Source organism: Vombatus ursinus, unplaced genomic scaffold (assembly GCF_900497805.2).
Source record: "Vombatus ursinus unplaced genomic scaffold, bare-nosed wombat genome assembly UNPS02014798.1, whole genome shotgun sequence".
NCBI classification, from domain to species: Eukaryota; Metazoa; Chordata; class Mammalia; order Diprotodontia; family Vombatidae; genus Vombatus; species Vombatus ursinus.
Window position 1 is genome coordinate 28,004,688 of NW_020954576.1, and position 20,051 is coordinate 28,024,738.

The window sequence follows — 20,051 nt, forward strand, 5'->3', positions numbered from 1 at the left end:
TACTTTTTATGCTTCTCTTGAGTCTTGTATTTGAAAATAAAATTTTCTATTCAGCTCTGGTCTTTTTGCCAAGAGTGCTTGAAAGTTCTTTATTTCATTAAATACTTATTTTTTCCCTTGAAGGATTATACTCAGTTTTGCTGGGTAGGTGATTCTTGGATGTAATACTTGCTATAATATTCCTGGGAGTTTTCATTTTGGGATCTCTTTCAGGAGGTGATTGGTGGATTTTTTCAATTTCTATTTAATCCTCTGGTTCTAGAATATTGGGGTAGTTTTCCTTGATAATTTCTTGAAAGATGATGTCGAGGTTCTTTTTTTGGTCATGGCTTTCAGGTAATCCAATAATTTTAAAATTATCTCTCCTAGATTTATTTTCTATGTCAGCTGTTTTTCCAATGAGTTATTTCTATTTTTTCATTCCTTTGATTTTGTTTCATCGTTTCTTGATTTTTCATTAGTCATTAGCCTCCATTTGCTCAAGTCTAATTTTTAAGGAATTACTCTCTTCAGTGAGCTTTTGTACCTCTTTTTCCATTTGGCCAATTCGGCTTTTCAGGGAATTCTTCTCCTCATTGGCTTTTTGTACCTCTTTCACCATTTGGCCTATTCTATTTTTAAGGTGTTATTTTCTTCAGTATATTTTTGTATCTCCTTTACCAAGATATTTTCTCATTTTTCATTATTTTCTTGCATCACTCTCATTTCTCCTCCCAATTTTTCCTCTACCTCTCTTACTTGATTTTCAAAATCCTTTCTGAGTTCTTCCATGGCCTGAGACCAATTCAAAATTTTTGGAGGCTTTGGATTTTGGAGTTTGACTGTGTTATCTTCTTCTGAGGGTGTGTTTTGATCTTCATTTGTCACCGTAGTAACTCTCTGTGATCAGAATTTCTTTCTATTGTTTGCTCATTTTTCCAGTCCGTTTCTTGATTTTTAACTCTTTTTTAAAGTGGGGGTCTGTTTCCAGGGTGAAGGGTGCATTGTTCCAAACTTCAGGGGTTTTATGCAGCTATTTTCAGAGACACTCCTAGGAACCTGTAAGTTTTCAGTTCTTCCAAGGTGGTATGATCTAAGGAGAGGAGTTTACTCCTGTCCTGATCTGTGCTCTGGTCTGTGAGTGACCATCAGCACTGTTTTCTGCCCCAGAACTGTGAGGAGGGTTCCTGCTCCACTGCAGCCGCAAGCTCTGCTGTGCTAATGCTCCTCCTTGTCCCCGGACTGGCACCCAAGACTTTGAACCAGGTCTAAGTACGGGCAAAGCAACAGAGTCCTGACCCCAGTGCCAGCAGAAAGACCCCTGCACTCTCCTTCTGATCAGTTGTTCCACCCTGTTACTGCCCCTGTTGATTCAGCGTCTCCCAAGGCCTGCTCCTAGTTGGCTGGGGCTGGTACAGCCTTCGCTGAAATGTACTACATTCTCACCTGAGTGTGACGGACCTTTCTTGCCGACCTTCTAAGTAGTCTTTGGCCGGAATATTATTTCACCCCATCCTTTTGTGGGTTCTGCTGCTCCAGGAATTGTTTTATGGCATTATTTAAAGGCGTGTGGAGGGGTTTTGGGAGAGCTCAGGTGAGTTGCTGCCTTTTCTCCACCATTTGGGCTCCTCTCTCTTAGGAACTGAGTGACAGTGATGTTCTCTCCTTTTACAGATTATGAACCGGTAGTGTTCCATTGTAGAGATCACTAGGGATCAAATGAGCGTATAATTAGAGCTGGAAAGGACCTTAGAAGCTACTTGAATCAAGCTCCCTCGTTTTACAGATGAAGAAACTGAGGCACAGAGCAGTGAAATGACTTGATCAGGGTTATACAAGTGGGATTTGAATCCAGAACTACAAGATTAATGCCCTATCCACTATACTGCTCAGGGGTTTGTGTTGATATGTGAGGGTTGCTCTTAATGATACAGTCCAAGATATTAGATCAATTTAAGTGTAAGTATTAGGGAACAAGAAATAGGAGGCTGGAAGAAAATACTGACACTCAGCCCTCAAGATGAGGAAAGAATTGGGGGCAAATGAGAATTTGAATTTACCAATCACATGTGCAGGTCTTATTAACCAGAGGACCCAGCAGGAGCAGGTGCTATGAAGAGCTCTTCTCCCCAACCTTCCTGCCAATGCTCCTTTCTTTCCTCCTTTCTAGATGCCACATCCCCAGCCCCCCTTTCCCCTTGATGCTGACCCTCCCCTTAGTTCCTCTCCCAAAAGGAAGAAACCCTGTTCATACTGCTTGGATGAACAGGGATTCCAATGACAAAGCTTCTAGTAAGATGATGGATCACTGAGTCTTACCCTCTGCCCTGCCACAGCACCTTAAGGACCACAGATTTTACTGTTTGTTCTGCTTCTCTGTTCTTCAGACCTCCAGCTGACTTGCTGCAGAACATTCCTAGGTGAGTTGCTTCCCCCAATTAGAATAAGAGCTCTTTGAGAGCAGGGGCTGACTGCCTTTTCTATTTGTATACCTAGGGCTGAGCCCAGTTGCTTGGCACATAATAAACCCTTACTAAATGTTCTTACATTTATTTTTACATGCATGCAAAAGCTAACTATGGCCAAGGAGATTCTGAAATAGTGAAGTTGTATTTGTTCTTTGGGAGCCATCATTTTCTTCTTTTATTCAAAGGTATTAATTCTACTTTGTGATGAAAAAAATCTGGTAGAATGGCTATATTATTCATTATAGAATTTCTTAAAAGGTAGAATATTTTGAAAGAGTTTTGAAAATTATTCTTAGCTCATAACCAGACTGATTGACAAATAATATTTAAAGTAGGAAAATTGTAATTTTGTAAATATCAAGAAACTTTAGAATATTCCATAGAAGCAAAGGAATCATTTGGTTACATTGACAGTAGGTTTCATTTATTCAACAATTTTCTACAGATAAAAAGGTCAGGTAATCTAAATCTTCCACCTCACTCCTATTGCCCTGGGGCAAGCTTTGTATTCCTAGCTTTTAGCACACTGCTTTGGACAGAGCAAAGGTTAAATAAATATTTGTTGAAATGATCGCCTCAATTCTTGCACTTTATCCAGCAAAAAAGATTACAGCTCGCTCCAAATTACATTTTACTATTTCCCGGTTGAGGCCAGAGGGTGGAAAAAAAAAAACCCCTCAGATTTCTAGGATCGTAGACAGTGTTGGAAGGCATTGAAAGGCCAGTGAATCCAAACTCCTCATTTTACAGATGAGGAAACTGGGGCTCAGAGAATTAAATGACTTGCTCAGCGTCACAACAGCTTGTAAATACATGAGGCAAAATTTGAACCCAGATCTGATTCTATGTCAAGCATTCCTTCTACTACTGCACATCCTCACTCTCTTTTTCACTGACCCTCCTGAAAAACAAGAAGGTAGTTCAGAGTGATAGTCTTTAGAGTAAGGGCGCTCAATATCCACTGGAAGGTGCTACATCCACAGGGAAGGTAGTGTGAGTGAAATGAGCTAGGGTGACAAAATTGGCACTGATTGAAGCTACAGTCTCCAGCTGGCTTGGTGTTGAGTGCGGGAAGAAAGCGCATGAAGTCTGTGACATCCAGAACTAGCAGAGGAAGCCAGCCCTTCCCTGCCGTGCTAGGTACACAGTCCAGCAAATTTACCTAATCTTCACCACACTTTGGAAAGAGAACCGGCCCCTGTTGAGCCCTTCCTGCCAACCATAGCTGCAATGCCTGGTGGACCTTCAGCCGGTGGCCCAGAGCACCTCACTACTTTCTCTCCCCTTCTCTCGTCCAAAGTAGTTGCCTGCTGGAAAGGCGAAGTCGGCACTACGCTAAGAGAAAGCAGCGTCGAGAGCACTCCTGGCTCCCTTGCCAGGATAGGCTCCATCCATCAGGGTGCTGAGCCACCCCTGCCGCTCTCCCCTTTCCTTGCCCTCCACTCCCACCCTAGTGGTGCATTTACCTTCTGGTCGTTTGCTAAAGGCTAGGGGAATGACAGGGAGAGAGAGAGGAAGAAAGACTTAGGTATATTTTTCTTTTCTTCCCCTCCTTTAATTTAAAGAAGTTAACCGTGCTGAGGGCAAGGCTCCACGGAATGGACACGGGGTAGGAGGGTGATGTGCAAAGCCAACCACCGCGGTTTGGAGCAGCGCAAGAAATCTCCCTCCCTCCAGAGCTGTGCACTGGGGGCACCAGAGTACGCTAGGTAGTGGCAGCGGCGGCTGCACCCGCGGCTGGCACTTAAGCACGCGCGCAGCCAGGGGCGGGGAAGAGGGAGAGGATGGGTGGGGGGAGTGGAGGCAGCACACGTGTGTGGGAGCGGCGGAAAAGCGGATAGTGCACAGGACAGGTGCAGGCGCGCAGCCTTCTCATTGGTCCCGGGCTGCGACCCTCCCGCCCCCGCTGCAGCTCCAGCTCCAGCTCCAGCTCCAGCTCCAGCTCCAGTTCCGTCTGTGGGTACGTGTGCACGCGCCCGAGGAGGGGAGGGGAAGAGGGGGCAGGAGGACGGCGCGTGTCCGTCCTCCTCCGGTTCCAACTCCCCCGCCCCTCTGCCCCAGACCGGGTTCATCTTCCTCTGTTTGTGCTGCCGCCGCGCGCTCGCGGACACAGGTATGGGGGAGCGCGAGCGCCTCGGGTGCGCGCTGTGTTTGTCATTCCCTCTTGTGCGGGCTTGGGGGAAGCGGGGAGGGAAAAGAAGGGGCGGGCGGTGGGAAGGTTGGAGCTGCTGCTGCTGCTGCTGCTGCTGCTGCGGCTGCGGCTTTCGTCTCGCTCCCGCAGCAGCAGAGGTCGTGCACAGATGCGGGTTAAGCTTGGGGGGGAGAAGGAAGAGGAGGAGGAGGAGGAGGAAGTGCAGGAGTAGGGGGGAAGGAGAGCTGCGTGCATGAAACCCACAGGTAACATTTCCAGGCAGAAAAGGGCATCCCCATCCGGGAGAAGGGGCGTGAGGAGGGAAAGAATGTTTTGGTATTCACCCCCCCCCCGCCCCCGCTGAATGTGACAGCGCGGGGGATATCTCCAGAAGACTGTGCAGTAGGACACCTTCTGATCCCTGGGAGGGAAATAAACTGAGAACTAGCTGCAGGAATCCAGTGCCACACTGGGATATTCTTAAGAGTGAAATGTATAGGCCTAAAGGGGGAAGAAAAAAAGTATCGTGTTAGCCAGGAGACCCTGAGAGGCTTCATACTTTCCTGGCAGGGTCGTAACTGCTGAATTGCAGGGACGGGTGCAACACAGATTTGCATTAAATCCCTGCCCTCCCACACCTCCATTACTCTTTCACTAGAAGAGCATCCCAGAGATTGGCACTCTCCGGACCTCAGTGAGTGTCGTTATTGCACAATGGAAAGAGGGGGTGAGATAGGATGAAGTGGGGAGGGGGAGGGCCCAGGGTGCTGAACATGGAAAGGGGGCGCTCCGGCTTAGCGGGAGCTGGAGAGGAGAGTGCCCTGAACGAGCTCGGGGTATTTTTGTATTCCGCCTCTTGTTACAGACTCTTGCAAGCCGGATGCCCTCTGTGGATAAAAGATGTATCATGGAATGAACCCGAGCAGTGGAGATGCATTTCTAGAGCAGCAGCAGCAGCAGCAGCAGCAGCAGCAGCAGCCCCAGCATCAGTTCCCCCCGAGACTCTTCGCAGTGGTTTTGTGGTTTCAGCTAGCGCTGTGCTTTGGCCCTGCACAGCTCACGGGTGGTGAGTGACTTCCTCGTGTGACAATGTGAAGGGAGACGGGACAGCACTAGAAGGAGAGTCTCTGGCAGGGTAGATGGGGCCTCCCCACCCTCACTTTCAATCTCAAGGGGGTACTAAGAGACCCTTCTCCTCCTCTTGTGCCCTCTCTTTCCTTTATACCCCATCTACATTCATATGCTTAGAAAAGAAAGCCCCCAGCATAAAGCCAGAGACCACCCTCCTTCAAACGCACGTTCCAGCTTACTGAAAAATGCCTATCCTTTTACTTATTGCCCGACACAAATACACCCACATTGAGACAGGAGCTTTCCGACAGCAACACCCCAGCTTTTCTGGAGAATCAAACTGAAACCTCCCCTCCCAAAACACTTCCCTCAATATCCTAATCACTTCAACAGGCATCCATTACTAGTTCACTATCCTTGGGGGTTGGGAGAGAGAGGAAAGTGCTGGGTAGCTTAGTATGAATGATTGTGGATTTCGGTTACCAGTGGCAGTCTTCAACTGAGAGGGCTCCAATATTTCATCACTGAAGATTTAGGCATGTGCTGTTATGGCTACCCAGAGGGGGCAAATTGGAAATTAGGCTCAAAACGTGTGACATAATTGCCTAAAAATCGTCTTGGAAGGAAAGTTAGTCTTTTGCTTTATGTTTCTTCAGGTTTGAAAGGGCTGTTTGTGTAGAGATGTGTCTAATAAACTGCTTTGCCAGGATTTCTCATTTCTGATTTTCAGTGAAAGAAAGCATAGCACGTCAAGGGTCCTTCTGTAAGGTAGAAATTAGTAGAAATTATATTAATAACCTCAGTTTCATATGTTTCTAATCTAAGGCATATTTGGTTCTTGAAGAGGGAATGTCTTTTGGTTGCATTAGTAGAAGACAGAAAAAAGTCCTTTTTACAGTTTTAGAACGCTGAGGGTCTTACCTTGTTCATCATAGCAATTCATCTCACATTCACTCTACAGGCTTTTTGATATGGAAAAGTTAAGGAAGAGGGGAGTGGGGGGGATGTGTTTCTTTAGCTTATGTGCTGTTAACATTAGTAAATTACTGTTGGTTGGGAAAAGTCTTGATTGCAATAAGCAAATGTTGAAAAAATACTTTCCAACAAAATAAACTCAGAAGATTTGCAATGAAAGAAAGCATAACAAATCAAGGGCCCTTCTGTGAGGTAGAAATTAGTGGAAATTATATTAATAGCCTCAGTTTCATATGTTTCTAATCTAAGATATATTTGGTTCTTGAAGAGGGAACATCTTTTGGTTGCATTAGTAGAAGACAGAACAAAGTCCTTGTCAGAGTTTTAGAAACCTCCAAGGTTGTTACTTGGTCCATCATTGCTGTCCATCCCACATTTATTCTACAGGCTTTTTGATATGGAAAATTAAAGTGATGAAAAGGGATGTGTTTCTTTAGCTTAAATACTGTTGACATTAGTAAATTGCTGCTGGTTTGGAAGAGTCTTGATTGCAGTAAGCAAATCTCTAAAAAAATTCTTTCCAACCATATAACCTCAGGAGAGTTCAATGTTGAGAACAGAAAAATTGGTGTCAATGAAACTCTCCCCATTCTATCTTCCTTAAAGGAAGAAAAAAGTTGGGGGAGGGAGAGGAGGAAAATAAAAAATGAAGTTATTATCACAGACAAATTGAAAGTTCAGACATTGCATTTGAGATCCTGAGTTGTGAGTGTAAAGTTGTTGTGGTTGTTGTTTGTCCTTCTCTCTCCAAGAGGACTGTGACATCAGGGGAGTGATGTGGGATTTGAGTGAGGACGGGCTGTGCAAAGCCTCACTCTTTCTTCTGGAGCCATCTGGGTCCAGTGTCTAGATATAGATCAGGATGACTACAGATGACCCCTGTGAGTTTAAAGAAACTTGCTATGAATATGCGTATCTGGTTATATTTGACTACCATATAAGTTATGTTGCTTTCCAAGTCCTGCTCTTTCCTTGTCAATCAGTATCAATGTCAACCTTCCTTCGTCCTTGGTGGAGAAACTTTGTAAGGAAAACATTTTTGAGTGTTTGTATGCGTGATTTTGTTTCCATAAAAATGCTTTGGGTGAGGATAGACCTCCTGCTTATGTTGAGCAAAGTCAAAATTTCACAACAGCAGATCATCAGGATAGGGCATGGTCATAGACGATACAATTCAAATTCCTTTTGGATCAAGGCACTTCTTTGTAGCCCAAGTATCTAATAATGTTTTGTGAGTAAAAAGCAGTTGGTTTGAGCTGGGCTTTGAATGGCAGAGGACATTTCACTTTTTTTTTTTAAATCAGTTTATCTTCTTTTTTCCCTTTCTTCCCCAGCCTCACTTCTTCCATTCCCTTCTCCCAAATGAAACATACTCTGCTTTCTCGCTAGTCCATTTCTGTTTCATAGTAGACTGTGGAGTGCTGGACTTGGGATCAGGAGATTTGAGTTCAAATCTAAACTTGGGATTCTGGGTAAGTCTTTTTGGCACTCAGTTTCGCTCTCTGTGAATTGAGGACAAGATGACCTGTAAGTCCTCTCAAACATTAAGTCTTTATGATATTGTCTCTGACATAGAGTATCATTGCCAGAACATCCATTTGATTGGTTTCATAGAATTTGGAGCGAATTCAATTCTGGGCTGTATTAAAAAGGCAATGACTTCCAATTTACTAGTTGTGTGATCATGCTCAGGTCCCACCCTTAACCTCTCTGAGGTGAAAGAAGGCAGTATCTATCTCATAAGCTTGTTGTAAGAAAAGTTCTGTGTTCACTTTAAAGCACCACATAAATATGAGTTATAATTAACATAGATATGTGTTAATAAGGATTCAGCCAATTGTCTTTCAGTTGTCCTCAGATCATGTTCTTCATAAAGTGAGAAGTTTAAGAAAAGAGAGCCTTTAGGATTCAAAGGCAGAAATTGTTATTTATTCAGGTCTGACTCTTCATGACCCCATTCAGGGTTTTCTTGGCAAAGATACTGGAGTGGTTTGCCATTTTCTTCTTCAGCTCATTTTACAGTTGAAGAAACTGAGGCAAACAAGGTTAAGTAACTTGTGAAGGGTCGTAAAGCTAGTAAGTGTCTGAGAATGGATTTGAACTCATGAAGATGAGTCTTCTTAATTATAAGGCCAGTACTCTTATCCACTGTACCACCTAGCAGCCCTCAAAGACAGAGGGCCCATATAGTATCATTGCCAGAGCATCCATTTGATTGGTTTCATAGAATTTGGAGCGAATTCAATTCTGGGCTGTATTAAAAAGGCAATGACTTCCAAGAATAAGGAATATTCTTGGAACATTGGAAGTGATAATCTTCTTGTTTGCTGTCATGAGACTTCATCTGGAGTATTGCATTCAGTTCTGGGCACTGCAGTTTAAGAAGGACCTTGATAAACTGGAGAGCATGTAGAGAAAGGCAACCAGAAGTTGCAGGAACTTGAGACCCCATCATATGAAGATTGGGTTGAAGTCCCTGGGCATGATTATCCTGGAAAAGAGAAGTTTCATTGTGGGGTGGGGAGCATGATAGCTAGCTTCAGGTGTTGGAAGTACTGTCATATGGAAGAGGGATTAGACTTCTTCTCTTTGGCCCCAGAAGGCAGAACCAGGAGCAATGGTAACAAAGAAGCCAATTGAGGATTGGTGTCAGGAAAAACTTCCTAACTATTAGAGCTGTCCACTAGTAGTATGGAATATTTGGAGAAGTGGTAGCTCCTCTTCCTTGGAGGTCTTCAAACAGAGGTCTTGATGGAATTGTTGGGTCTATTTTTTGACCATTCCTTGGATCTATTACTGAAGGTCCTTCCAACTCTCAAAAGTCCATGATTCTGAGCTGGTAGGGACCTTGAAGGTCATCTAGCCCAGTCTGTTTATTTCACAGATGAGGAAACTAGGCTCGGAAGTTTAATAACTTGCCTCTAAGATAATAAATAGCAGAGCCCGAATTCAAACCCAGTCCCCTTCAGAGTTTTTAAGGTACTATCGAGAGAGTGTTATATTAGCTCTGATGTTAGACATCTTTGAAATCTGTAAAGAATATGTTTGATCCCTATCTTCCCATGGAGGCAGGCAATAAAAGAAAGTATCTAGAAACTTTAAAAGAATGCTGTAGTGCATCACCTCCCATTTTTATATCCTGGTTTCAGAGAACTCCTTTTGGTCTGTTCACTTTGGAGGAAGTTTCAGCTCCATTTCTTCTTAAGCTCTTGCAGGCTGAGAATGTCTTCACTAGTAGCATAGTCATTGTAATTGGGTTCTTCTTCAAGCCAACAATTTGGGAGTTCCTGTAGAGATCAATCTTACCTATCGTATCTGACAAGACTTAGGGAAGACATTTTGAGCCTGGTCCCAGGGCCATAAAAATAATCCCAAAGTTTTTATGAAGAAAGAACCAGTGCACACTTGGTTTCGGGGACCCCAGTATTCCTGATATCATGTTGCTCAGTTCCCCAACTCAATCTAAATGGAAAACAGACATTGAGCCTGAAGCACAGCTGGGACTGGTGGCAGGCAAGGGAGATAACTTCCTACAGCACGGGACAACAGGAGGAGCACAACAAGGGATACTTGTAATAGTACCTTTTTAGAAATGCACATTTTTAATGTCAGAAAATTATGCTCTCCATGACACATACATATTTATTTTGTTTAATGTGTTTATAGTAAAGGCTCAAGGCCTTGGGAATGCTGCTACACATGGGGTGGGGGGGGCAGTTTTCAAATGCAGGGGTCTGGTGGGGAGGAATATTGACTCAGTCCAGGACATGTAAATGCCTTGCTATGATACAGACCTGAACAAATTTGGTCCAGTGTCCAACCTGGAGGTAATTCACAAAACAGTATACCAGGCCCCAGCAGGCAAGACTTCCTATGACCAAAAGGTGCATATTTAATAGATAATCTATTCTTAACTTGGGATTTTCGTTTTTGACTGCTTTCAGGGAAGAAAACCCCCAAACTCAACAATAGTGGATATATAATAGCTTCATCTAGGAAAAGAAAAGCAGATGCTCAATTCAAGTACTATAGCAAGAACCTGAATCAGAGAGGGAGAAATGGAAAGAATGTTGAGACCAAAAAAAAAAAAAAAAGAAAAAAGGAAATTTTCCCTCAGGTTCCATAGATTTCAACCTTAGGGTAGCTTTTATCAACCTGAGTTTATGTGTGGGTAGGTTTCTCCCAGTGTTCTTTTGTTAAGTGAGGAGAAGCTAGTTTAAAAATTATTATCAACATTTACATAATGACAGTAGCTAACAGGAATAGAATGCTTTAAGGTTTAGGGCTATTTATACATTATCTCATTTGATCCTGACAATAATCTTGGGATATAGGTACTATTATTATTCCCATTTTATAGATAAGAGACAGAGATTAAATGACTTGTCCAGGGTCCTGCACCTAGTAAGTATCTGAGGCTACATTTGAACTCAGGGTTCACTGACTCCAAATCTAGTACTCTATCCAGGGTGCCCCCTAGCTGCCACCATTGTGCTTTAAGGTTTGCAGACTACTTCAATGCAGAGGTGACTGCAGACGCTTCTGAGTACCTTGAAGTAGATTAAAATGTAATTGGGAAATGTTAAACAAAATAAATAAAAATACAGTGTAGCATAGATCATGTTAATTTGTTGTTTTCTAAGTCAGAATATGGCTGCAGGGATCTGTTTCTATTTGAGTTTGACATCCCTGCCTCTAATTTTTACAACAACACTGTGAGATAGGTCTTCAAAGTCTTTTCTTTTTTAAATCCCTATTTTAGAGATGAGGAAATTGATTCTCAGAGAGGTTAAGCAACTTACCCATAGTCACACAGCTAATATGTCTCAGAGGCAACATTTGAACCCTGGTATTCCTGATTCCAAAGTTAATGCCCTATCCATTAAGCTGGCATTTAAGAATTTAGGAGGCCATGTCATACTAAAAGTAAACCATCTCTCAGGGTGGTATAGAATGGCTGCTAGCATCCTCAGGATACTTATATGCTAGAACGTCATCAGTTCTTTTGCCTGAGGTTCAGAAGCAGTAGTCTATCATTGTCTTAGAAAAGATGAGCAAAGAACTTGGCCACAAAGAGAGCCAATGGGAGGAGATTCTGAAAGCTCATTAGCATACCTTGGGTTGTGGTGGTACCCACCTGTCTGTCCTCCATCTACTTTGGGCTTTATTACCAGTCCCAGGAAGAGAAAACAGTTGCCACACAAGTACAATAAATAGTGGCAATAAAGAAATGAAACATGGCACAGCACAGAGAGAACCAGTCTTGAAACCAGGAAGAGCTGGTTTCAGTTCCTGCTCCAACACATACTGGCTTTGTGACCTTGGGCAAGTCACTTAACCCGTCGATAATCTAGGCAGCTCTCTAAGACTACAAGTTGCAGAGAAAGTGTTAACTTACATTAATAGAGGCATTTTTATCTCCTGGAAATTCCCCATACTAGTGAAATTACAGGTCTAGGCCCCATTGCTTTGGCCAGTAGGCCAGGTGACCGGGCCTTTTAACAAATTACTAGGTCAGGATAGTACCACAGATATCTGGATTTCAGGAAGATCTTTGAAAAAGTCTTGCATTCTATTGTTGTGAACATGTAGAGATAAATGGACTGGATAATAGTACTGTTAAGTCGAATGTGTTCTGAACTAGTTGAACTGTCAGGCTAAAAAAAAGATAATTGTGATCTATGTAGCCTTAAGGAAGGGTTTCTAGTAGGATACCTCAAGGATCCGCCCTTGGTCCTCTGCTGTTTAACATCTTAATCAGTGATTTAGATAATAAGAGTGCTGAGCTTGGAATCTAAAAGACCTACATTGAAATCCTGCCTTTGACACGTATGAGCTGTATGACTATTGAAAGTCTCTTAACCAAAATGGGAATAATAGTAACACAATATAGTGAATGGAGAGCTTGTCTTGGGGCTAGTAAGACCTGGGTACAAGTCCAGCTTCTGACCCATACTGACTGTTTTCACTGTGGGCAAACCACTTAACCTCATAGTATTCTTTTTTTTTTTTAACTCTTATTGTATCTTTTTTTTATTATTATATTTTATTTTTTCCCCAATTTTTAACATTTTTGTTTAAAGTTTTGAATTCCAAATTCTATCCCTCCCTCCCTCCCTTTCCTCCTCCCTGATATGGTAAGCAATCAGATATAGGTAATACATATGCAATTATGTAAAACATTTCCATATTAGTCATTTTGTACAAGAAGACTCAAAGAAAAAAAATGAAAGAAAGTGAAAAATAGCATGCTTCTGTTTGTATTCAATCAATGTCAGTTCTTTCTCTGGAGGCCAATAGTGTGCTTCATCATTAGTCCTTTGGAATTGTTTTGCATCATTGTATTGATGAGAATAGCTAAGTCATTCACAGTTCTTCATCCAACAATATTGCTATTACTGTGTACAATGTTCTGGTTCTCTTCACTTCTCCATCAGTTCATGTAAGTCTTTCCAGGTTTTTCTGAAATCATCCTGCTTGTCATTTCTTATAGCACAATAATATTCCATTACAATCATATACCACAGATTGTTTAGCCATCCCCTAATTGATGAGCATCCCTTTGATTTTCAATTCTTAGCTACCACAAAAAGAGCTGCTATGAATATTTTTTGTACAAATAGGTCCTTTTCCCTTTTGGGATGTCTTGGGATATAGATCTTGCAGTGGTATTGTTGGATCAAAGAGTGTGTACAGTTTTATAGCCCTTTGGGCATAGTTCCAAATTGCTCTCCAGAATGGTTGGATCAGTTCACAACTCAACCAACAGTACATTAGTGTCCCAGTTTCCCCATATCCCCTCCAACATTCAACATTTTCCTTTTTGGTCATATTAGCCAATCTGATAGGTATGAGGTGGTACCTCAGAGTTTTAATTTTCATTTCTCTGATCATTAGTGATTTAGAGCATTTTTGCATATGACTATAAATAGTTTTGATTTCTTTGTCTGAAAACTGCCTGTTCATATCCTTTGACCATTTATCAAGTGTATTTTTATAAATTTGGCTCAGTTTTCCATTTGAGAAATGAGGCCTTCATCAGAGATACTTGCTGCAAAATCCCCCCCTGCCCAGTTTTCAGCTTTCCTTATAATTTTGGTTGCATTGGTTTTGTTTGTGCAAAAACTTTTTAATTTTTATATAATCAAAATTATCTATTTTACATCTTGTAATGTTCTCTATATCTTCTCTATATCCTAAATTCTTCCCTTACCCATAAATCTGACATAAACTATTCCATGCTGTGTTAATTTGCTTATGGTATCACCTTTTATGTATATATCATGTACCCATTTTGACTTTATCTTGGTATACAGTGTGAGATGCTGGTCTATACCAAGTTTCTGCCATACTTTTTCCCATCAGTTTTTGTCAAATAATGAATTTTTGTTCCAGAAACTTGGATCTTTGGGTTTATTATGTACTAGATTACCATGGTCATTTACTACAATGTAATTTGTAGATAATCTGTTCCACTGATCTACCACTGTACTTCCTAACCAGTACCAAATTATTTTGATAATTACCACTTTGTAATACAATTTGAGATCTGGTAATGCTAGACCACCTTAGACCACCTTCTTTTGCATTTTTTTTTCATTGATTCCCATGATGTCCTTGAGCTTTTATTCTTCCAGATGAATTTTATTATTTTTTCTAGCTCTATAAAAATAATTTTTGATAGTTTAATTGGTGTGGCACTGAATAAATAGGTTAACTTACGTAGGATTGTCATTTTCATTTTTATTATATTGGTTTGGCCTACCCATGAGCAATTAATATTTTCCCAGTTGTTTAGATTTGACTTGGTTTGTGCGAGAAGCCTTTTATAGTTGTGTTCATATAGCTCCTGGGTTTGTCTTGGCAGGTAGACTCCCAAATATTTTATATTGTCTACAGTTATTTTAAGTGGAATTTCTTTTTCTGTCTCTTGATGCTGAACTAACCTCATAGTATTCTATGAAATTCTCTAAGACTGTAAGTTGCAGAGCAGGTACTGACTTGCTTTGATAGAGGGAATTTCCTTATCTGAGGGTTTCCTGTACCAGTGAAATCACAGGTCTGGTAGTTATCCATACCCTTCATACACATGGTGCCAACCTTACAAGTTTGTTGTAAGGATCAAATGAAATCATGCATTTCATGATGTGTAAGCTTGAAAGCACTATATAATATGATGATGGTGGTAATATGAAGGTGTAGATAGAATGCTTATAAAATTTGTAGATGATGCAAAGTTGGTAGTAAAGTTAATAGTGGGTAACAGATTCAGGATCTAAAATGATCCAGACTGGAATAGGGGGCTACCACATTCCCCTTCCCACCTCATAGGACTTGGGAACCTGTGTTTCATTAGTATGAGAAATTCTTTTTACCGATGCAAATCTGCAGCTGCCCTACAACTTAAAGTCTTTGAGAGTTGTATGGGGGACTGAGAGACTTCTCTAAGGTCCTATATCCAGTATGCATAAGAGGTATTACTTAGACCAAGTCTTCTTGACTTTGTGCTATTTTTCAGTCTGTTGGGCCTCATCTGGAATATTGTGTTCAGTTCAGTTACATCACCATAATTTAAAAAGGATATTGTTAATTGGGTGAGTGTCCAGAGGAGGACAACTGGGATGGTGAAGGACCTTGAGTTCATGTTGAATGAGGGTACATTGAAGTCTCTGGGCATGTTTAGTCTAGAGAAGAGAATACTCAGGAGGAACACAATGACAGTTTTGTTATCTTTTAGGGAAAACTAATCCCTATTGTGAGGAAATGGGGGATGGTCCTATCACAAGGTAGATTTTTGGCTCAACCTGAGGAAGAGAGTTCCTAACAATTCGAGTTTTCCTAAAGTAGACTGGGCTAAGTGTATGTATGGGGTGGGTAGTGAGTTATCCATCTCTCAGGATATACAAGTTGGGAATGGATGACCACCTCATTGTCAGAAATGTTGTTGATGGTGTTCATGATTTGGGTAGAAGTGTTAGACTATCTGAAGAACTTTACTGTAGATTGTGAGACATGGGAGAAGGTGGCACAGAACTGCCCAGTGTGCTGGACCCACATCAAAGAAAATGCTATGCTTTACGAGCAAAGTAGGATAGCACAAAGATAATATGAGTTGTGCACATCTAGAGACATCATCATCCCAAATGTTCAAACGGACTCTTTGTGCCCCACCTGTAGTAAAGTCTCCTAAGCTCATACTGGACTGATCAGCCACAGTTGTTTGTTTGTTTGTTTGTTTGTTTGTTTTTGGGTCAGGCAATGGGGTTTAAGTGACACAGGATCAGCCACAGTTGAATGCGATTTCCCTTGACCCCCACATCATGATGTCATTGGTCCTCTTCAAGTATGAAGGACGACGAACAACAAAGAGGTGTTGGACTAGATGATCTGGGAGGTCACTTTCAGCTTCAAGTCTATAAATTTCCTGGCTTTCCTTTTTCTAGCTTTGTATCTTTAACTCAGGGAAAACCTCTGTCTATAGGTGTTTTGGGGTTTTTTTTTCTATCAGCATGACTAAACAAGTTTAAAGAACTGATGGTGGCTAAGTTCTTAAAAGCAAGGGCATTGCTGTTTTATTTGATCTGTGTGTACTCAGAATAGTCCAAAAGAGCTTTACTTAAACAAGTTTTCTTGTTAATGAGTGGAGACTTTTCATTTATCACTTCACTGAAAAACTTAAATCTCAAGCTATACTTTATTCAAACTGTAAACAAAGATACAATCTATAGACTAAAGAGTTGAATTTCTCCAAAGAGGCAGGAAAAAACCCACAAAAACCTTTGCATCTAGTTGTAGGATGAACTCTGAAAGCCCTTGGCAACATTAGAATGGTTTCATATGCAATCTACAAATCTCTAGTCTCACCAAGTGTCAGGGAAAAATTGGAGAATCACTGATGGTGGGGAAATCCTCTTTTTAGATTCTTCTTGGTTTTAAGGTGCATTAGAAAACTCCGCAAAAAGGCCAAAATGCCATAATCCTTATGGAAGCCAGACTTCTGTTGTAACCTAGTGAGGACCTGGGTTCTAATCCCATCTCTGACTCTTCTTATCTGTGTAACCTTGGAAGAGATCCTTAATTTCCTTGGGCTTCAGTTTCTTCTTGTATAAAATGAGGAGGTTGGATTTGATGGCCCCTTCGGGCTCTTCTAGATGTACATCTGTGATCCTAGTGCCTTCCACGTGTAGTGTGAAATTTCACAGATTCATTCATTGTAGGAGTTTGGTGACTCTGTTTGTACCTGAATTTGTACCTTGCTTTTGCTTGTGGCCAAAACATTATTTCATGAAAGTTCACTAGTGAAGGCTAACACTACCTTATAAAAATCAAATCCTGGTCTGTTTTATGGGCCTTATTATCTTACTATTATATTATATATTGTATAAACATATTACTTACCAATGCAAATGAGAAATATTGAAGAAATAAATGAGAAATAATGAAGAATCAAGTGAGAAAAGAGATGTTTTAGGTGTTCCCTTTTCTCCCTCATGTTTATTTGTATATCTTGCGATAAAATAAACTCACATGCAAACAATATCCCTAAGTGAATTGTTGAACAAATGGCTGTGGCTATGTTTATCTGAATTAGATAGACAGAGAGAGAGTAACAAAGAGTTGAGGGGCTTTCTCTTTTGTGGCTTGAAAATATGTCAAAGAGGAATCATGAGTGTACTTGGTAATATACTGAAAAATACACACACACTGCTTAGATACAACTTTTTAAATCAATTTTTTTTAAAAAGGAAAAAAATAACTTCCTGTAATGGCTCTAAATACTTGAAGGTGGACTGAACATCTTATTGAGGGAAAGGCTGCTTATTAGAAAACTCCCTCAGGATATCATTTCTTCAGGCAATGTTGCTAACCACAAAAAGACTGGGGAGAAAAATGGGAAAAATTTTTAATCTGTCACAATTTTAGGAATTGTAGTAAGTTTTTAAATAAAAGCAAAACTATGCAGTGGCCAAAAAAATGGTCTGTAATATGATTTGCTATTGTTAGGAATCTAAAAATCATAGCATCATAGCGTTTCAGAGTTTGAAGGTACCTCAAAGGAGGTGTACCTTCTACCTGACATGTAGTCATTCAGCTTTTGCTTTAGGAGTTCCAGTGACATAAATCCAGTGATGTAAATTCCTTTTTGGAATGCTATCATTATTGAATCAAAGCAGCGTGGAGAAGAGAGCTGAACCTTGAAGCCAGGAAGACCTGGGTTCAAGTCCTACCTTGGCCACATTGGTTGTGTGACTCTGGGTAAGTTCACAATTTTTCAGTGCTCTAGGCCAGTTGTATCAGACTCAAATAGAAACAGGGCTACTAATCCATACGTGGGCAGCTCAGTGGCTTAGTGGATGGAGCGCAAGTCCTGAGATCAGGAAGATCTATATTCAAATCTGACCTCAGACACTTATTAGCTGTGTGACCCTGGGCAAGTCACTTAATCTTGTTTGCCTCAGTTTCCTCATTTGTAAAATTATCTGGAGAAGAAAATGGCAAATGACTGCAGTATCTTTGCCAAGAAAACCCCAAATGGGGTCAAGGGAAGTTGGACACGACTGAAAACCACTGAACAACAACAAAAATCCATATTTATGGATTCTTACCAGCTGTATGTTGACTTTGTTTAAAATGTAATGTTATCTATGTTTTATTGTATTTTTATTTATTTTGTTAACTATTTCCCAATTACATTTTTATCTGTTTGGAGTCTTAGTTGGGAGTGTTGCAGGCTGTGTTTGACACCTCTGCTCTAGGCAAGTCTCTAAGATTATAAATTACAGAGAAGTTATGGACCTGAAATGGTAAAGGAAGTTTTCTCACACAGAAGTTCTCTATACCAATAAAATCACTGGACCAAACCCTATGACCTATAATTGTTAGTTTTTTCATACCTGTCTTTTCATTTTATCTCGGTCTAAACCTTGAATCTTCATTTTGCATAAAAAGTTAGTTATCTGTAAAATAGGATGATCATACTGGTAGCGTTTACCTCACAGAGCTGTTGTGAGGATCAGATAAGAAAACTATGCAAAGTGACATAGAAACCTTGAAGTGCTGTAGACATTCCAGCTTTTCATTTTATACTTCAGATGTAGATGCTTCTTTTAATGTTGTAGATCATAATCCACTTAAGCTTCATTCCTGGCAATTCTAATCCATGTCTTCTCATAAATATTCATACTCAGTCCACCCAATGTCCAGAGGGCCTTCTTTTAGATCGGGGGTTTGTAATCTTTTTGATGTCATGGATTCCTTTGGCAATTAGGTGATACCTGTGGACCCCTTCTCAGAAAAGGGCTTTTAAAAGCATAAATATAAATACACAGGGTTGCAAAGGAAACCAATCATTTAATAGTTATCAAAATATAATAATCAAAAAAAGAAACAAAGCTCATGGATTGTAGATTAAGAACACCTCCTCAAGGTCTTCTGATATTGTGTACAGACCAGTAGAGCTTTCAAGTTGTCCATTATTTACCTCCATGTGATTAGTCTGTCTTTTTGGGGAGCAACCAATGAAACCAGAAGAATATTGGGTTAAGGAGATGAGCCTTTATTCCAAGGAGCTTTGCCAACCGACTAATTAAAAATAGCAAGCAAAGCTTAAAACAGGAAGACATGCTTATCAAAGATGTTTGTCACTGTCTTTGAAGATGTACAGAACAGAATCCAAGTGGAAGAGGGATTCCCTCTAGATGACATGGTCTTTCAGAGACTTCTGTTTTCAGATGAACATTGTGCTGATTACTTTTGGAATATTACAGAGCCTCCTAGATGAGATCCATGTATGCTCCAACAGTCTAATTTAGCTATCCACACAAGAAAAAATGACGCAAATAAATGAAAATGCTTATTGACCAAATGTGGATGGATAGACTAACTCTCTGGACTATCTATTTATCTAGACATATGATATCTTGGACAGATTCTGTAGATAGATAATGAATTAGGCCTAGAATTCAATAGGAAGAGGATGGAGCAGATTTCATTTGTGGAGTGGCCACAAGGTTTTCCTTAAAACAAAGGCCCAGCTGATTTCATAATAATTAATGAAAATATTTTGTATCTGTGAATCTACCCATGTACATAAAACACTCTAACCAAAATGGCATATAATGACAGGAACTTCAGGAACTAAAAGGAAGAGAATGATAAGAGGACCATTTGCTGTATCAGACACTTGCTCCTCTGGGGAAAAGGAAATGGAGACTGAATATCTCATAATTCTACCTCTCCCCTGCTCTAGGAGACAAAGGTTATTAGTGGAAAATGGTCAGTCCCTTACATGCCCTTCTTCATCCCCAGGTTACATTCCCTATTTCCTCAGCCTCTATGATCCTGTTCATGGCACACAATTTTATAACATGGGCTCAAATTGGTTCACAGAAATTGTATGGAAAGGGTAGGCCAACTGTTAAATTGTT

At 40.7% G+C, this 20,051-nt stretch overlaps 1 protein-coding gene across 3 annotated transcripts in view; it reads left to right on the top strand.

Annotated features, from left to right (window-relative positions):
- The first annotated feature begins 4,485 nt into the window (after positions 1-4,485).
- Positions 4,486-20,051, top strand: part of LOC114049898 (sushi domain-containing protein 4-like) — a 228,872-nt gene continuing 213,306 nt past the window's right edge. For all 3 annotated transcript variants that reach the window (XM_027871347.1, XM_027871348.1, XM_027871349.1), the window contains exons 1-2: positions 4,486-4,560; positions 5,444-5,644. In XM_027871347.1, coding sequence (XP_027727148.1) covers positions 5,479-5,644 — 166 coding nt within the window. In that variant the 5' untranslated portion in view covers positions 4,486-4,560; positions 5,444-5,478. The remainder of the gene's footprint in view (positions 4,561-5,443; positions 5,645-20,051) is intronic.